Genomic DNA, 20,146 nt, shown 5'->3' with positions numbered 1-20,146 from the left:
ATCTCCTCCCCGATTTCAGAATCCCGGAAGTGTTGCAGTGGTCTATGGTTAAGTCCATTTGAATAATATAAATAATATGTTTGGTAAGGCTGTCCCCGAAGCCTGTCTTTGGGATTCGAACTTCGTCAGGGTTTTTGAACAGATTTTTATATATATATATATATATATATTTTATCCTCAAACTAAATCCTCAATTTGAATAAAGTGATTAATCTGATTAAATTAGTCTTTTTTCTTTTATTAAATCAACTTTCCAGCCCCAGACCCAGCCCAGGGAGAAGCCCCAGCCCAACTAAATCAACTTTCTAATGAATATAACTGATCAGTTTATTTTAATACTATAATATTAGTATAGCCTAATCTTTATCTGCAACTGTGAAGAAAAACCCCATTGGTTTAAACAGAATGACTAGAAAAAAATATTTAAAAGAAAATTAAGTATTCTTTTTTTAATAAGAAATTCAAATGTTGATTTAGAATTTGAATGCCAACGTAACGAACAAAGGTTCAAACGTTTGGGCTCAGCCCTAGCTACTTGTGTTTTAATCTTTCTTTGTACTAGCCCATTATTTCTGGCAGGGGGACTGCCAATGTAAACTAGCCTTTTGGCTACAATTGGGTACATTAAATTAAGGCCGGGCCGTTAACGCAATTACCGGGCTAAGTTAACGGCAGACTAGGGCTGCAACTAACGATTATTTTGGTAGTCGACTAATCTAACGATTATTTCTGTCACACCCTCCATCTCTGCTTCCTGTGGGCGCGGCTCCTTTTCCGGGCTCTTAGCAGACTTCTTAGCTTAACATAACAGACCGACAGTAAGTTTGGGAGAACTAATGGGATAACTGGGGTTGCAACAAAAGTGGAACTAAGGCTAAAAACACAATGAAATAAAATTATAATAAATAATATATCCTTCTTAGCAGACTTCTTAGCTTAACATCCCAGGGAACTAATGGGATAACTGGGGATGTTGTTTGCTCCTGACAAGAGTCCAGAGCATGCGGCGCGGGAGCGGAGCGGGGAGTGGAGCGGGTGGTTTTGAAGTGAGCGACGGAGTGGGTTTTAAAATGGGTCGGCGCGACTTCCGAAGCGAGAGCTCTCCTCCGCTCCAAGCCGCTCCGGGTCGCTCAGTGCACACGATCACACAGAAACTGATGTAATATACATGTAGTACAATGCCAAAGCAACAGGTGGCGATGTACAAACATGAAGGCCATTTTCAACCAATGAAAAGGGTGAACCGTCACTCACATCCTGCTAAGTCCAAAGTAGAATCCGCCATCTTTAAATCACTTCGGGTGACTGAACGCAACATTTATTTTCAGTGAGAAACAAACAAAGTCCAATAAAAAAAAATTATACATTCACTGTGTTCTGCCTCATTTATTGATGAAACGAAACCAACATCAACAACCACCAAGAGCGGAGAGTTTATGTCTCTCAAAAAGCGAGAGACTGTTGTTGTTGTTAGCTTACATGCTAACATGAATGGGATCGGCCATAGCATTGCGGCTAGGCTAGCCCATAGCTTAGTACTGTACAGCTAGTTGAATGGATAAACGTTATTTAACATTGCAGAATGGGTACAATACAATACGGCTCAATACAAACAGTTGTTAAGGGGGGGTGCAGAGTCATCAACACAGTGTACCACCAAGAGCGGAGTTTAGTCTCACAAAAAGCGAGAGACTAAAGCTACCGCTGTTGTTAGCTTACATGCTAACGTGAATGGGATCGACCATAGCATTGCGGCTAGGCTAGCTACCATATCTTAGTTGAATGGATAAATGTTATTTAACATTGCAGCTAATTTACATCATGCTCCAAAAAAAATGTTCTGCTGAGCGAGCTGTGGAGCGGGGAGCGCTTGATTCGTAAATGAAGGTGAGCGGTGAGCGACTTGGGGGGGCGGGCCAACATGAGCGAAAACAGACGTCTAGAGCGAAGAGCGGATTTCTCGGGCGCTCCGCTCCGCTCACATGCTCTGCAAGTCAGGCGTGATGGTAGACAAAGCAACTCCGAGGTCATGCTCAATGTCCAATCTGTTCCTCTGCTTTGTCTTCAGCTGGACCAGAGCTGAGAAGCCACTTTCACAGCTACAACCTCCACAACAAGTCTCTGTAAGTAAGCTAGCTAATGGCTAATGCATCCTTACAGTACTGGCAAGTATTTTCATATCTTAACCAACGTTGCAACTTGCAAGGCGCTTATGAAACGTTTCAACGGCGACATCAATTCATTCAACCTTCAACCTAGAACCTAAGCGCTCTCTCTCTCTCTGTGTGTGAGGGAGGAAGTGAGGAAGAAAGGGGGAGAATGAGAGACAGAGCAAGAGAGATTAGTGGAAACTGTCAAAATGATTAACAGATGTTGACTAAGAATCTGTAAGGGCATCAATGGGAGCAATAATTTTTTTTCAAGTAACTAAATAGTTACTTTTCACAGTAACGCATTACTTTTGGGTGTAAGTAACTAGTAAAGTAACTGAGTTACTTTTGAAATGAAGTAACTAGCACAACACTGCGTAGAACATATTTTGAATGCCTTCGGCAGACTTCAAATGAGCCATTTTAATCTAGATTAACTCCAGGATTGCAGAATATTTTTTTTTATCTATGCCCACCTCTAGTACATTTACATTCTATTTTTATAAAATGTTCTTTAATGTACGTTGTCCCTCTCTAACAAATAAAAACTAAAACTACCATCATGTTCATTTCTTGTTTGAACTCTTACTGAGTGAGCCAAACTAAGATCAATGGTACTACAGAGATGACATGGACAGTCTTTGCATATTGGAGTTTATAAAGAACACGGGGAGTCAGTAAACCTCATTCATCGTTTGTAAGACAATGTGTTACCAAAGTCTTTGTCTGACTTTAAGCAAGTTTTTTTTTTCATTTCATACTTGACTTGGTGGCAATAGTGCTAGTGGGGGAGAAATATATGGCGACACAACTGTAATTCGACAACGTTTGATCTAGTTTTACCTCGACTTGGGCAAACAGGGATGGATGGTGATCACAATCACTTTTCCTCTGCATGTTGTGTAAATTGGATATCCCGTCTTCAACAACCCCCTAGAATTTTTATTTTATTTTAGATATTCATAATGTTCCAACTAGGGATGCCCCGATCGATCGGCCACCGATCGTTATCGGCCGATAATCAGTATAAATATGCGATCGGTGATCAGTGATAATGCTTTATTTTCGCCGATCGCCAAAACCGATCGAAAAACGAGATCTCACTCGCTGAGTTCTGTCTCAGACGCTCCGTCTCCTCCTCCTCCCTTCCCAGTGTAAACAAGCTCGGGCAATAGTCTGCTCTACCCTAGTGCATGCGAGCTCCGTGAGCTAACGTTAGCTACCGTTACTGTTTAACACTTTGGTTGCCTTGGGTTAAATTAATGATATACCATAGGTTGCCGGCTCTATTTGTCTATGGAGAAGTACCCCTTCTTTGCATGGCTATAACTTTTTAAATTCTATTGCTACATTGCCATTATTAGGGCCCATTCAAAGTCCTATATGTATTGTTCATTGTGTAGCAACGTTAAACTTTTTCATTCACATATTCATAGTAAAGTATGGTCTAATGTATAAGTATGTTTTCATCTCTTTTTGCAGCTTTCTCCAGAACGTGATCTATAGCCCCAAATGCATTATATTGATGATGCAATACAGTTTTATGGCAATCAGCGCGATATAAAAAATTCCAACTAGACGTACTTCTAGAAGTTACTACACGTCATCTGATGTTGACCGGATGGGCTAGGGGGCGTTTATAATGCCGTGGGCAGCGTTATACCAATCATCTAATGTGGGTCAAATGTTGATAATAGCAGTTAGTATCGAAGAGGGTAACGTTACACGCTGAAACTCACCCCAGTCTCCGCGCGCCGTTGGGCGATCATCGTCGAGTTGAGATCTATCATTATGGGATGTAAATTTACCCGGTCCATCTCCAGCTTGTATAATGGTATATACGTCCAAATCATGTTGTTTATCGAGTTATTGGCAATCGATCACTGTGTAGTGTGACAAGCCAGAGTCGCGGGACCTATAGAGAGCGCCGGAAGTACTACGGTCGTCTAGGACAACCTCTATTCAACATCCTGTTTGGCGATTGCGCCGATCGGCCACCAGATGGCGCTCCTGAACCGACAGAGAGCTCAGTGGGTCCTGCTGGTGGATCTCAGGCCAGCGGAGGGACATTATGAATCCGATCGCAGATTTTTGAAATATTGATATAAGGACGCTGTACAGCGTCCCCCGGCAACTTTAGCATGGCCAGCAAAGACGTGAAAAGACGTGTCCCGGCACTCAAAGTGTTAAACAGAATGACCCAGTCAACTATTCACTTTTAGTTTAATACATGAGGCATTGTTAACGGTATCTAGCCGGCTAGCTACTGATAGCTCCTGATATCAACAAATGCTCCAGCAATAGTCTAGTAGACGTGCATGATAGCTCACGTTAGCTCAATGTTCAAAACGAAACGTCCCATTAAACTAAATAGTTCACTGAGGCGTTGTCTTAACGTTATCTATCCGGCTAGCAGTAGCTACAGATAGCTCCTGATATCAATGTCTTATAACAGTGATTCGATGCGTATTCGAGCCCCGGCTTGCATCGCAGTCACAAACGGGCTAGCTGAGGGAGTAGGGTATATCTGCAGAGCCGTATATCTGCAGAGCCGCAGATATACCCTGCTGAGGGCATGCTGGATGTGATTTAACCCTTTAACATGAGCGGGCACACACTCATGTCGCACACTTATGGCCAAAAGGAAAGGACACTTTAAATTAGAATAACAGGAACAGTGTATTGCACTACCAAAGCTAACTAGCATGTCCCATATGCTCTGTAAATAACTATGTACAGATACCGAGATGTCACTCCATGTTACCCGTTACCTGTTTACCGCACAATGTTGTTTTTTCATTTTTTGATTCTATTATATGTTGTACCACTGTATTGCACATCGTTGCGGGCAAGACCACCCGCATTTCATTGTATACCTGTATGCCGTGACAATTAAAACTCTTGACTTGACTTGATTTGATCAAAGCAGAGTATACACACAGACAGTGGAGATGGCGAGCATTTTGACTTGTTGCGTGGTGGCGATGTCTCGCAGATAATACAACAACAAGTATAATTATATAATATATTTTATAAAAAAATATATATATAAAATATATTTTAATTTTTTTAATCAAAAACGATCGATATCGGATCGGTATCGGCCGATATGGCTCAAGACTATCGGTATCGGTGGCAAAAAACGTGATCGGGGCATCCCTAGTTCCAACACTGCCGATTTAAGGTGTTTTTGGCATATATAAGGCTAGGATGACGGTCCCCTCCACCGTTTTCATAGCAAGACTTCTCTCTGCTCGTCAACAGCGAAACTCAGAGACAGTCCAGATGTCGTTGTGCGAAGAACCAAAGGCTGGCCATGCAAGACTAACAGGGTTAAAGCTTCACGCATTCCACAGGAAAAAGGCATATATCAAAAGCCTGATCTCTGGGTTTTCACTAATTGATACCGGATCATTCAAACAAAGATCGATTTGAAAAGGAAAACCGATTTTCTTTTATACCCGGCCCTAATTATTACGTGGGTGTGCGCATATCTTTCTGCACATGTACTTACACGATAACCGATAAAAGAAGTTCTCAAATATTTCCTGTCGCAGTAAACATTTGCTGGAAATTGCTATCCTGCCACCACAATTCAAAGAATCCTGCCACTGAATGACTAGAGGCGATAGACCGAGAGATAACAGCACTGGCATGTCCTCCTCTCATATGAAAATATGCGAGGACAACTGCCTGCCTCTCTGCATTGCCTCTCTGCCTGCTTGGTAGTCTGAAGAACACAGTAATGAATGAGGACGCCACTCCCCAGGACATACAAAAAAACAAACACTTTTTTAGATGGCGCCGCAACGACCGGCTGCCTATCTGTGCGCTCCATCGAGACTGTGCTTACTTTTGTTAATATTTATAGTTTTAAGAGTGTTGTTTGTACCAACTGTAGGTGCATTTAATGTGTATGACCGTCAGTCACTCATAGACATTGGATTACGGGAAATTTACCAACTGGATTGCTCTCTGGATCAGCTCTCCGAACCACAACAATGGCCTGTTGAGATCTTGAGAACATCAGGACCATACCTCGACCCACGGAACAAAGGATCCAGGCGACGAGGACGGAGAGCGGGTGTCCGTAACAGACTGAGAGCCAGGCGACACCGAACACCACTACCCAGTATATTGCTAGCCAATGTACAATCAATAGACAATAAACTGGACGACATCAGAGCAAGGATTCAATTCCAAAGAGACGTTAGAGATTGTAATGTTCTCTGCTTCATCGAGACGTGGTTGACGCCGGACGTTCCAGACCACGCCATCCAACCGGCCGAACACTTCTTCATCCACCGCAAGGATCGTACAGCAGAATCCGGCAAGCAGCGGGGAGGTGGAATAGCCTTCATGTTGAACAACAATTGTAGCGACCCAGCCAACGTGAAAGAGCTCTCGAACCACTGCTCCCTCAACCTGGAATATATATCCATCAAGTGTCGGCCTTTCTTTCTCCCGAGGGAGTTAACGTTGATCATCCTGGTCGTAGTGTATATTCCACCACAAGCAAACACAGCGCTCTCGAAGCTCCACGACGAGGTAAATAAACTCCAGGCAGCTAACGTTGATGCTGCTATTGTGGTTGTGGGCGATTTCAATAGCGCCAATCTGAGAAAAGTATTGCCAGACTTCTATCAGCATGTGACTTGTAACACCAGAGGCGGTAACATTTTAGACCACTGTTACTCGCAATTCAAGTGTGGATACAAGGCTCATTCTGCTAGTGGCTTCGGGAAGTCTGATCATGCGGCCATCTTTCTTTCTCCAAAATATAAACAAAAAATCAAGCGCGACCCGGTAGTCTCGCGAGAGGTGCAGAAATGGTCTGTGGAGTCAGAGGAGACGCTACAGGCTGCACTTGAGTGTGCAGACTGGAGTGTGTTCCGTGACAACACAGATAACATTAATGACTACACGGAGACAGTGCTGGACTTTGGTCGTACTTTGGTGGAAGAAACAATCCCCACTACCACAATTAGAGTTTACCCAAATCAAAAGCCCTGGGTAGACAAATCCGTCCGTGAAGCTCTGAAAGCGCGCACCACAGCATACAACGCCGGGCTCGTGGCAGGCAACATGAATGACCACAAGGTGGCGAGATACAACGTAAGGAGGACAGTAATAGAAGCAAAACGGCGCTACAGGAATAAAATTGAACTTCAGTTTGAACAGGCTGACTCCAGAGCTATGTGGCAGGGCCTCAAATGATGACAGATTACAAAGGCACCTCCCTCATCTCCTTAGCAAATTATCTCAATACCTTCTATGCGAGGTTTGAGGCTGGGAATAACAACACCAGCCTACAAGCCACGGCAATGGGGGGGGGGGGGGTCTGCTGATGGAGACTCAGTGTTCAGGGTAACAGAGCATGAGGTGAGGAGGACCTTTAAAAAAGTGAATATCAGGAAGGCAGCAGGACCGGACGGTAGGGGTGGACGGTATAAACGGTATACGGTATAAACGGTATGAATTTGCTCTACGGTATGGATTTTGACTATACCTTGTAACCGGTAGGGCAGCTCTAAAATAGCAATGACGTCATGTAACCACAGCGCGACTATTTCAATCGCATTTGCCCCTAAAAATAGATCGAATTAGTCATAGATAATAGATATGTGCAAACTGGAAAAAGTTATTTAGGAGGCTTCGCGCAGTGGGCGTGTCAACACGCAATTGTCATTTCATAATAAACACATATCACCGCGGCGCACAGCAAGTTTCAATTTCAGTTCCTGGCATTTTTAACCAGTGGAGAAAGGTAAGAGATCTTACCTATCGTTTTTCTTATATGAATTATTCTACGTTAATAAAACATACCTGGTGATCAACTACAGTTTGCTGTAAACATTATGATATGTGTGTAGTGTTATGATAACGACGGGAGGACGGCTGCAGCAGTGGATTTGCAAAATAGCATGCAGCTGCAGAGCCGCAGAGTCAGTGGCTCTTTCAGGTCTGGTCACAGGCCCGCTCAACAGCGCCCCCCCACCAAACGGCTGAACGACCTGAAAGAGCCACAGGCTCTGCGGCTCTGCAGCTACATATGCTTCTAGCAAAATCCAGCCCCGCTGTTTGCAATGGGAGCAGCACGGAGTCTCGACTCGGGACTTATTTTATTTGGAATATAATGACTTTATACGCAAAAGTAGCCTAGTTTTAAGTTAAAATATTATAAATCTACATGCCTTGAGGATGTCATTCTTTATATAGCCTGCCTATCAGGCAAAAAAAAATATTCTAACGGAAACACTGATACCGTGATATATACCGTTACCGTCTATGCTTCAAATTATACCGTGATATAAATTTTAGACCATACCGTCCACCCCTACCCATCCCTAACTATCATCCCTGTACCTAAAAAATCCAAGCCTGCTTGCCTCAACGACTACCGCCCTGTAGCTCTCACCTCCATAGCCATGAAGTGCTTTGAGAAGCTAGTAAAGGGCTACATCTGCTCCTCCCTCCCCATCAACCTGGACCCCCTGCAATTTGCATACCGCCCCAACAGGTCCACGGAGGACGCCATAGCCCATGTGCTGCACACAGCAGCATCACACCTGGACAAGAGGCAGGGGAACTACCGTAATTCCTCTAATAGTAACCGGTATTCAATTAAAAACCGGGTCTCTATTAATGACCGGGTGCGCTGTTGAGCTAAGCAATTATAAGCCGGCCTCCTAATACAAGCCGGGTTTCATGTATATGCTGGCCTGGCTGTGCAGTAAATACCATATAATGGTATGGTGTTAATGTTTACCAAGAGAGTAAGCCTACCTCAGAATTGTATAAAACGAAGTTATTATTATTATACCAGTATTGTGATTGCACTATTTTACTTTATTTGACTTTTTTTGACCACCTGTAATTGCACTGTTTATTACCGTATTTCATACAGTACTTGGTTTCAATAAATGAACCCAGTACATTTTACTGGGTTCAAACTGACACAAAATGTTGATTTATTCATTATGATCTGTTTGAAAATTAGAAATATAGGCCTCTCTCTTATACATGCCTCCTCCGGCTTGTATCAGCTACAGTTGAAACAAATACAAGCCGGGGTTACTATTAGAGGAATTACGGTATGTGAGAATGCTATTCATCGACTACAGCTCAGCATTCAATACCATAGTCCCCTCCAAACTCATAGCCAAGCACAGGGACCTGGGCTTGAACTATGACCTCTGCCAGTGGGTCTTAGACTTCCTGACGGGCAGACCCCAGGTGGTGAGAGCAGGCAACTGCACCTCCTCATCCATCGCCCTCAACATAGGGGCCCCCCAGGGCTGTGTTCTGAGTCCCCTCTTCTACTCCCTGTACACACATGCATGGAGCGAAATTAACTTTTTGACTCACTGGCCAGTGGCGGATAGATGGGAAGAATCTACCCGCCAAGCATATTTCTTACCTGCCAACTTTTTTTTGATAAAAAAAAAATGTATTATTATTTTATATAATTTTTTTTTAAATAAAATATATATATTATATAATCATACTTGTGATTGTGTTATCTGTGAGACATCGCCACCTCGCTGTCTGCAAACAGCTCCACTGTCTGTGTGTATACTCGAGTGGCCTCCAGCTCCAGCAAGGATTCTCCGGCGCTGCAGCTGGACCCTAAACGCTACATTCAGCATGCAAAAGGATTTCTCCTGCGCTACACCTGGACCCTATTCAGCAGCCCTCACTCATGCGATGTAAGCCAGGGACTCGAATACGCATGTTGTTGTTGTAGGACATTGATGTCAGGAGCTTTCTGTAGCTACTGCTGGATGGCGTTGGGACAACGCCTCAGTGAACTATTTAGTTTACTGCGACATTTCGTAGTGACTAGTGAGCTACCTAGCCAACGGAGGTATTATGCACTGGACTATTGCTGGAGAAATGTTTGATGTCGGGAGCTATCCGTAGCTAGCCGGCTGGATAACGTTACACAATGCCTCATGTATTAAACTAAGTGAATAGTTGACTGGGTCATTTTGTAACGGTAGCTAACGTTATCTCACGAAGGTCCCACACTGACTAGACTAATGTCACGGTGACTGTCGGAGGCAATAGCCTCTGTTTACATGCAGGCATACAGAAACAGGTGGGGAGGGGTAGCAGCAGCAGCAGCAGTGCGCGGTGACTGTCGGAGGCAATAGCCTCTGTTTACATGCAGGCATACAGAAACAGGTGGGGAGGGGTAGCAGCAGTGCGCGGTGACTGTCAGACCTCTCAGTGGGAGGCTCCAAACGTAAAAACTGAGCGCAAATGGCGGGTGGCGCTCTCTAGTTTCGGTCCCTGCACACATGACTGTGTGGCTCAGCGGAACAACAACACAATCATCAAATTTGCTGACGACACAGTAGTGGTGGGCCTGATCTCTGCAAACGACAAAAGGGCCTACCTGGAAGAGGTCAAGGTCCTGGCGGGATGGTGCCAGGAGAACAGCCTCTCCCTGAACGTCAGCAAAACAAAAGGAGATGATTGTGGACTTTAGGAGGTCGGGGGCCAGGGACTACAGCCCCCTCAGCATCGACGGGGCACCGGTTGAGAGAGTGAACAGTTTTAAGTACCTCGGAGCCAGGGGAGGAAACTAACTTTTTGGCTTACCAGCCAACTGGCGAGTATCTGATTTTTTTTACCAGCCAAACAGATTTTTTACCAGACAAAAAAAATCGCTAATTGTGATAATTACTTCTTTGTATGTCTTCGTCTAAATAGATTTTCAATCATAGTAAAATAATCACACCGTGTCTCTACTCTTTAAAATATGTATTAGCATAAAACATTAATCTCTACTCTTCACAATATTAGCATAAAACATATTAACATGAAAGAGGTATCTATTCTGGACTGGGTTGGGCTGAACTGGGCAGTGAAAGATGCTGGGTTGGACTGGGTTGGGCAGTGAAAGAAAAAAACCGAAGTATGTTGTGAAGTGTATAGATAGATGTGAAATATATAGATGTAGCAGTAGTCTATCTGTATGTCATATGTTATGAGGCCTAACAAAAATAATGGTTGGTTTCAGGTTGCCGACCGACCCTGCCGATTTAGGTGCGACCCAATATATTTTATGAGTTTTTAAAAAAAATTATATATTAAAAAAAAAAAAAAAAATTGATTTTTTTTTTTTTTTTTTTTTTTTTTTAAGAATAAAGTTTCATAGAAATCTTAGTCAAACATTTAGTATTATGGATATTAAACATGCTGGCAGAGTACATGCATCCATGTTGTTGTGAACATTTTAATTAAATAAAGAAATTCCCTATCCATAGTCGCCGTGGGAAAGAATAAAATAAAAAAATTAAATAAAATAAATTCCCTACCTACCCATGGCCAAACTGACAACCAACCTGAAACCAACTATTATTTTTGTTAGGCCTGATGAATTGAAAATGCCGTACTGTATTGTACCCATTCTGCAATCTGTTAATAAAGTTTTCAATCAATCAAGTTAACTTTGAACCTCGGTTGTCAAGCCTCGTCAATGTTGTGTATGCATCTGGGTAGGCACGCTGTGCCTTTAAGACAGCACGGTGGTCTTACGACAGTACCGTCAAGTGTTGTGATAACGTCAGTTGGGTTGGTGTGCTGTTGTACACAGTGCACTGGTTGAGCTAGCCCCTTTCGTGACTGCGATGTGCAAGCCAGGGGCTTTTGAGCATGAAATAAAATGTCTAACCTTACGTCGTAGTCCGGTGCTTTTTTGGAAACATTATAGTCATAACAGATACACCTAGCTGGCTGCTTTGAGCACACGGGGCTAACGTTAGCTAGCAAGCAGCTATCGCTAAAACTAGAAGCTAACCACTGTATACATTTCCAGTAGACTAACATTACACGTCTGTGATTTAAATGTGTCCTTAGTAACTTATACTCGAGGGTTGTACTAGGGTTGGATGCAGTTCCCCGTTGGTCAGTCTGTCTGTTTTCCATCTTCTGCTGTGTTTAACGTTATCCGTTTGAGAGTGCTCCTGATGGCTAGCCTAGTAACGCAGGACTTTTATCATTATATGTCCGCGGGTTGGCCAGTACTGCGCAAACGTTTATTAAACATTATATGTCCGCGGGTGGTCTTGTGCAGTGCTCTCGTGGCACTGTCAACTAAAGCGAGCACTCAGAAGACGCGCACCGTTTGCCAGTGCAGTGATTGCAGAATGTTTTTTTTTTGTATACTCGCCAGACTGGCGAGTGGTCTTCATGAATCACTCGCCAAACGTAAAAAATACTCGCATTTGGCGAGTAAAGTGGCCTAATTTCCTCCCCTGCTCGGAGCCCACATATCCGAGGACTTGACATGGACCACACACATTGACAGTGTTGTGAAGAAGGCACGACAACGCCTCTACTTCCTCAGGCGCCTAAGGAAGTTCCAAGTCAGTCAGAAGATCCTTAAGAACTTCTACTCATGTACAATAGAGAGCATCCTGACTGGCAATATCACCTCCTGGTTTGGGAATAGCACTGCACAAGAACGAAGCAGACTACAGAGAGTAGCACGCTCAGCCGAACGCACAATTGGAGGGGGGCTTCCCACTCTCCAGAACATTTACAACAAGCGGTGCAGGGGTAAGGCTAAGAGAATTATCAAGGACTCCAGCCACCCAAACAACTGCCTCTTTGAACTGCAGGCAAGCGATACCGGAGTATCATGGCAAGCACAGAAAGACTCAGAAGAAGCTTCTATCCCCAGGCCATCAGGTTGCTCAACAAACAATAACACTATGCAACAACCATCAAATGCACTCACAACACACACACTGCAGCACCCACTCTCCACACTTTAGAACACCTAAACACACTTTATATTTATTGGTAAAGGATTTGCACTACAACCCATACCCTCAGTACACCTTACTGTAAATTGTACCTCATCCCATCTCTGCTTTGCACTACATAGTATTGTATATTAGTATTGCATAGTATATTGTATGGTAACTCAGTTACTTCTATTCTGCATCGAACATTAATTATACATATGTATATACTGAACACTGTGTCTACGTACGTGACTTCTATTTTTACATGCTATACTATTTTATTTCATACACATCTCTTGTCTAGCACAGTCTCTGGAGCGTAACAGAAAGAAGCATTTTGTATAAAAGTATTCTGTACTTCTGTATGACAACTATTGAAGAAACTTGAAACTTGTTCTGCTCCGTTCTGTTTTGTTCTGCAGCACCTTGGCAGCACCTTGGCAGGAGTCGTCCTGCTCCCAACTTCTCATGGGCCCTCGTCCACTCCACCCCCTTTCACTTTGGCCTGGCTCCTCCAAATGTCTACCACGTGGCTTCTCCTTTTCATGTCACGATGAGACAGCGAGCCTGTGACAGTCTTGGAAACTAAGACCATTAATGGTCAACTAAGAGGGGACCCTAGTCCGAATTTGTTGAAAATCATATTCAATTGGTGGAGGAAAGTGATCAAGGGCATATTTAAAAAAAGGGAACAATGACAGATCATTGCACAAAACTCATCGCCACAATCAAAGCTTGGTGACGGATGTGATGACAGATGCATGCATCACCATAGTCATAGCGTGTCATCATTTGCACCATAACTATGATGAGAGGACAGCACGGTAATGCCGCCGCCCTATCAGCTGTTTCTTTCTTCTTCAGACAACACAAAAAAAAGCACACGTTCTTCTCAGCCCAGATATACGAGACATTGCTGACTGTATCTCTCAGACACAGTACAGCATGCTGCCAAGAACCACTTGACTCATACTGGCAGAAAGACAAGAGTGTGAAGGAAGGAAGCGGAGCAGAAGGAACTGAAGAGTTCTAAGTCAGAGTTTCAAAACAGAGTTCTGCTTCACTGCGGTTCTTGCCACACAAAGAATACCAGTAATTAAAAACTTCCCAAGAGTCATTTTTCCCACACTATCTCCCTCGCTCACACATGCCCAGAGTACAGGAGCATCTGGAAGTGAGTTGGAGAAACGTGACAGAGTCCTGTAATGTTGTCAGCACTGCTCTGTGGCAACACAACACCACACAATACAACAGGAAGTGGAAGTGGTGTAAGAGGAGAAGTTCCCTCTGGGGCAACGGCAAAAAAAAAAAAACACCTTCATGAATTGAACAAACAGATAGGCAGACAGGAAGGTGACCTAGATTAAGACGGACGTATTTGCGTATAGTAGCAGCAGGATATTCTTGTACCGACAGCCATTCACAGAAACCTCATTTGACAATTGATCAACGGATACCGGTAGAGTGTAATGCCCACCGCTCTTTCTCTGCACTTCAGAGGAAATGTGTCAAGATGACTACTTGAGACTAGGGGTGGGAATCACCAGAGGCCTCACGATACGATAGTATTGCGATACTAAATATATTGCGATATGCTGAGTATTGCGATATTAATATTGCGATATTAATATTGCGATATTAATATTGCGATATTAATATTGCGATATTAATATTGCGATATATTGCGATTTATTACCTTTTTTCAACTGCAAAGTAAAACTTTGTCAACATGTTTTATCTAATCAAATAAAGTTCAGTCTGTTCATCTCACTTCAATAATTTTTATTGCAGAACATGGTATTTTCTCAAGCAGACAGATGTAAACACTGTAATCTGTGTTGCATGTACCTGACAAACTGAACTGTTTGTATTACAGTCATATTCCAACTTAACTGAATGCACATGTGTGTGTGTGGACTACTGTACTATTACAGGTATTGAAATGAACAATGCAACTTCCGTATAATAAAATACAAAAAAAATAAAAAAATGAATAATTAAAAATCGATACTTGGCGTCCCTGTATCGATACAGTATCGCCACGCAAAGTATCGTGATACTACTACGTATCGATCCCCCCCCACCCCTACTTGAGACTGTTGATTAGGCTTAAACGTTACAGTTTCAGTTTGATACTGTACTTCCCATGATTAACGCCAACTGGATTAGGCTATATGTGACCATACCCTTCTGCCCTTCTCAGCAGTACACCCAGGGGGCGAAATTAACTTTTTGACTCACCTGCCAGTGGCGGGTAGATGGGAAGAATCTACCCGCCAAGCATATTTCTTACCTGCCAATTTTTTTTTGATTAAAGAAATAATAATTATTATTTTATATAATTTTTTTTTAATAAAATATATATATTATATAATCATACTTGTAGTTGTATTATCTGCGAGACATCGCCACCTCGCTGTCTGCAAACAGCTCCACTGTCTGTGTGTATACTCGAGTGGCCTCCAGCTCCAGCAAGGATTCTCCGGCGCTGCAGCTGGACCTAAACTCTACATTCAGCATGAAAGGATTCTCCTGCGCTGCAGCTGGGCCCTATTCAGCAGCCCTCATGTGATGTAAGCCAGGGGCTCGAATACGCATGTTGTAGGACATTGATGTCAGGAGCTATCTGTAGCTACTGCTGGATGGCGTTGGGACAACGCCTCTGAACTATTTAGTTTACTGGGACATTTCGTAGTGACTAGTGAGCTAACATGAGCTACCTAGCCAACGGAGGTATTATGCACTGGACACTTGCTGGAGCAGTTGTTGATGTCGGGAGCTATCAGTAGCTAGCCGGCTGGATAACGTTACACAATGCCTCATGTATTAAACTAAAAGTGAATAGTTGACTGGGTCATTTTGTAACAGTAGCTAACATTAGCTCGCGGAGGTCCCTCTGACTAGACTAACGTCACGGTGACTGTCCTCTGTTTACATGCAGCATACAGAAACAGGTGCGGGAGGGGTAGGAGGAGCAGTGTGCGGTGCGCTGCATGTCTGTGCTGAGACAGCGAGTGAGAACTCCGCTCAGAATTGGATCATGATTTTCGGTTTTCACATGACTATTTGATTGCCCGCCACACGGGCAGACCTCTCAGTGGGAGTCGCCAAACGTAAAAACTGATCGCCAATGGCGCTTGGCGGGCTCTAGTTTCGCCCCCTGAGTACACCCACCTTATACACCACCGACATGCTACACCATACAAATCAACCACACAACAGCTACCCTGCACAGCAGTGGTATCACGTTTCACTTGTAGACGACCTTTGACCCTGTTGTGCCACTGCAAGGCAGCTGCTCGCTCGCCTCCATGCGGGCCGGTCTCTCTGTATTCCTGTCACGGCTACAAACAGGGCAGTAAAAAGCAGGCTAGCTGAATGTTCTCGGAGAGGGTGGCAGTTTGTTCAGAGCGTCCTGTCAGTTTGCTCGAGGTGTCCTCCTGACCTCGCCGGCAGACAAACAAGTCCTGTTAACTCTTGAAAGCCCACCACCGCTCTGCTCCCCTCCTCCCTCTCTCTCGCTCTCCTCACCTCTTGTCTCTCTCTCCTCCCTATGCTTTCTATGTACCCCTGCATGCTACCGCAGGCGTGTCAACAAAGGGTTTCCTTGGAAAAGCCCCACAAAGCCCCTCTCTCTGCATCACGTGTTTGCCTGCTGACTGATGATAAGTGCCAGGCAGGAGGATGGGACTAGCGGCTGGCAATATTACTACAGTGTAATACAGTTTTATATTTTATAATAAAAAAGTTGTATATAGAGTGAACAGAATTGAGTGTTGTAGGAAATGTATGACTCAAATCTATAATACTTCAACATTAGTGTTAATTGACTAGTTAGTTGACTGTATGAGTTTTCAGGTTAGGTGTTATTGTACACATTTTAGGGTGTGTCCTGTCTAGTGTACATGTCCATTTGTGGACCACAATGGAAACAAGCCTCAGCTTTATTGTGTTTTATCCATTTTTGACCAGCGTGTTAACACTGTTATTGTTTGTCTTTCAAATGTTTGTCCTGCGATTGTGTCGTCAAAATAAAGTATTCAATAAAAAAGAAAACTAGGACTTTCTATGCTTACGATGATACGGTCAACACATTTCATTTCCACAGTATAATTAAAGTAAAATAAGTCAGACCTACAAGAAAATATAAATGATAGACAGAAACAATTCATACAACATCTAGTAGGCCTCTACTTCATGCTTTAGTTTAGGGAAAATGTCTCTCTGTGGTGCGTAAAAAAAAAGCCAGATGTTCTGAATGAAAAGCAAGCCTCTTCTGACAAAAGAATAATTACCTATGGCAGCCTCATATGGCATATGACTGTCATTAGATTATCCTTGGCTGGAGGGTGGTTGCATGTCTACATGATTCAATGAATAGAACAATAGCCAGGGCAGCTCAGCTGTCACGATCTGATGTCACAGGGGCCATCTGTCAATCAAAAAGCATGTGCGTTCCTTCCTGTACCGACCTTTATCGCAACCACAGAACCCATTTACAAACTCGTGACCCAAATACTCTACGTGTACTTGATTGTATGTTAATTCCAGTAGGATGGATCATGCAAGACAACGTCGAGGATAATCCACTGCCTATTTGTTTTTCATTCTCAGCCCAACCTACAGGGAGAGCTAGGGGGGTTTCCAGCACTGACAAGCTGGCACCGCCATTCACTAAGAGGGGAACTGAAAGACTTCCTTTTTCAAAAGTTCAAAATTAAAATCATCCAATAAAACATCTCCACACACTTGAAAAACGAAATACCCCCATCTGTGATTAGTTAAATCATTACATCTAGACCCACTCGACGACATAATGATTTAAATTATAGACCACGGACAATAGAACACATGTTCCAGTTTGAGGTAATCTAGGTGGTGAACCTGTCCTAGCCAACAGAAGAATAGGCATTGTTCTTGTACCAGCAGCAAGCTGGCTCATATTTCAGGCCAAGACCCAAAACTACTGAGTCACACCAGAATATAATATCCTACTGCAACATTGTTGCAAGCAGCTAATTCTCACTACTAAAACGACACGTTGTATACTACTAACAATCACGACTAGCGAGAAGCCTAAATCATTGATGGTATTACAATACAAATATAAAACGGTCTCTAGACTGATCTCTGTCCTCTTTCTTTGTCTGCAATCTCTATGCTTCGCGTTTAGACGCCGTTAGATAGCTCCCCCTCAACACATAGACCAGCGTTTTCCAACAAAACAAGTTCATCAACAGCTCGAACATCAGACCCGTTTACATTTGACTAAACAACACCAATAGAAACACACTGTTCTTCAACGCAGCAATGGGTGACATTAAACACAAGACAATTGGCTACTTCAGCGTTTAACAAGAACGATATATATAGTAGTCAAATACTGAAGTAATACGGTCTTTCTTGTGCTAACTGCCCATTGACCGATTCAGACGGGTGGCTGTGTTACACGAACACACCCCTATACAATCAAAACTCTTCATACTTGTTTATACTTCACTGTTCATACTGTTTGCACATGACTGCTCAATTGCACAGCCCTTTTAATAAATATTCCATCCCACTGTATTGCTATTTCTTTTAATTTGTATTCTAATTAGTGTCCAGTTGTACAGCCCTGGCATATTTTATTATTTGTATCTCATAATTATATTCTGTTCTATTGATGCTTCTATTCTCATTTAGTTTATATAACATTTTATTTTATTCCACCTTTTTATTGTTTTATTCTACTGTTATTGTCTGTCCGCACCAAAAGACTACCAAATCAAATTCCTTGTATGTGAAAACGACTTGGCAATAAAGACATTATTTCTGATTCTGATTCCAGACAGGAGTCAGCTCTGGCTCCCCACCCCCCTCGGCTGGGAACAGTACAGCAGAGACAGCTGTGTGTGTGTGTGTGGATATGGTGCGTCTGTCTATGTCTGGGTCTTTTAATATGTCATGATGTGCTCTGTCCTTGTGTCCATGACTGTATTGTGACCTGTATCCCTATCGTATGTCTATGTGCTTTTGTTGTGTTTTTTATTCTAATGTTATTTATCTTGTTTTTATTGCTAACCCTTTTTCACACAGGATTTTAGCCTGTACCTTCTGGCAGGGGACTGCCAATGGAAATGAGCCTTTTGGCTCAAATTGGGTGCATTTACATTTGTAAAATGTTTTATTAATGTACGCTGTCTCCCTTGATGAAATAAAGTAAACATAACCTAGCAGCCACTTTGTTCCCCACCAGACGGGTCACGTTCGAAGGCTTGTGATATTTTCAGCGAGGAGGTGACAACTTCAGCAGTAAAGACGAGGCTTGTTTACCATAAGCATAAGCAACCCCCCCAACCGAAAATGTGACCTTTAGATCCACCGATAAGACACCGCGGTTCACCTTGCCCTGAACAACACCAAACTCGGTTAAAAAATATTCTCGTTCCGAACATCCACCATTCTGCTCTGCTCGTCTTGTCCCACAACACAATCCATTATTCCAAGATTTTCCTCACCTGCTGTAAAAATGATCCGGTTATCGCAAGAACGGGCGTCGTCGTTTCTTTCGGGGTTCATCCTAAATTATTAATCAAGTATTTGTGGCCAATAAACGTCATTTGTCCCGGTGTGTCCTCCGTTTGAGAGCGAGTTAGTTATATCTATAATTCCATCGCCCTGTATGTGTGTGCGTGTGTATCTCTCTCTTGTTTCTGTCTCTCTGGCTCTCTGGTGTTTGTTTCCTTCTTTAGTGAGAGGAGGGGCGGATGACGTCACGGGTCCAATAGCGTGTGTTCATTGGCTGGCCACAGTGCCCTGGAGCGCGTGGACTACAATTTTTTACAGTACTGTGCGCGCGGGGGTTGGCCTAGCCTCGCGCATGAGGGAGGTCTTCGTATTACACATCTTTATTCATCATCATCATCCGCCTACATGGAAACGAATATTTTATTGAGTAACTCACCTTAAACGAGTGTGAATAACGCTGACCTGTCTGACCTGTGAGCAAGAGTGTCAAAGAAGGTAACCCAAGTCAGAGGAAAATCCCAGAGAGAGGCCGTTATTGTGTTGCAATAACAAGTTTCCTTTCCCCACATCCACTATTATATTTGTCTGGAGGAACAAAACAAGCAAGCTAGATTACTTACCTAGAAATAAATAGTATAACCTGTTTGTAAGGAGTGTGGTTGGGGCTCTTAGAACCCCCCTGTCTGTTAATGTGAGAGTAAACATGTTTGAGTGATTGATTGATTG

The 20,146-nt window shown here is 43.2% G+C and overlaps 1 protein-coding gene across 2 annotated transcripts in view; it reads right to left on the bottom strand.

Annotated features, from left to right (window-relative positions):
• Positions 1 to 19,620, bottom strand: part of zfand5a (zinc finger, AN1-type domain 5a) — a 37,403-nt gene extending 17,783 nt beyond the window's left edge. For both annotated transcript variants that reach the window (XM_084322838.1, XM_084322839.1), the window contains exon 1: positions 19,411 to 19,620. In XM_084322838.1, coding sequence (XP_084178964.1) covers positions 19,411 to 19,471 — 61 coding nt within the window. In that variant the 5' untranslated portion in view covers positions 19,472 to 19,620. The remainder of the gene's footprint in view (positions 1 to 19,410) is intronic.
• Positions 19,621 to 20,146: the final 526 nt, after the last annotated feature.

Source organism: Notolepis coatsorum, assembly GCF_963971535.1.
Source record: "Notolepis coatsorum genome assembly, chromosome: 10".
Classification (NCBI taxonomy): domain Eukaryota; kingdom Metazoa; phylum Chordata; class Actinopteri; order Aulopiformes; family Paralepididae; genus Notolepis; species Notolepis coatsorum.
This window is presented reverse-complemented; position numbering and strand designations above follow the sequence as displayed.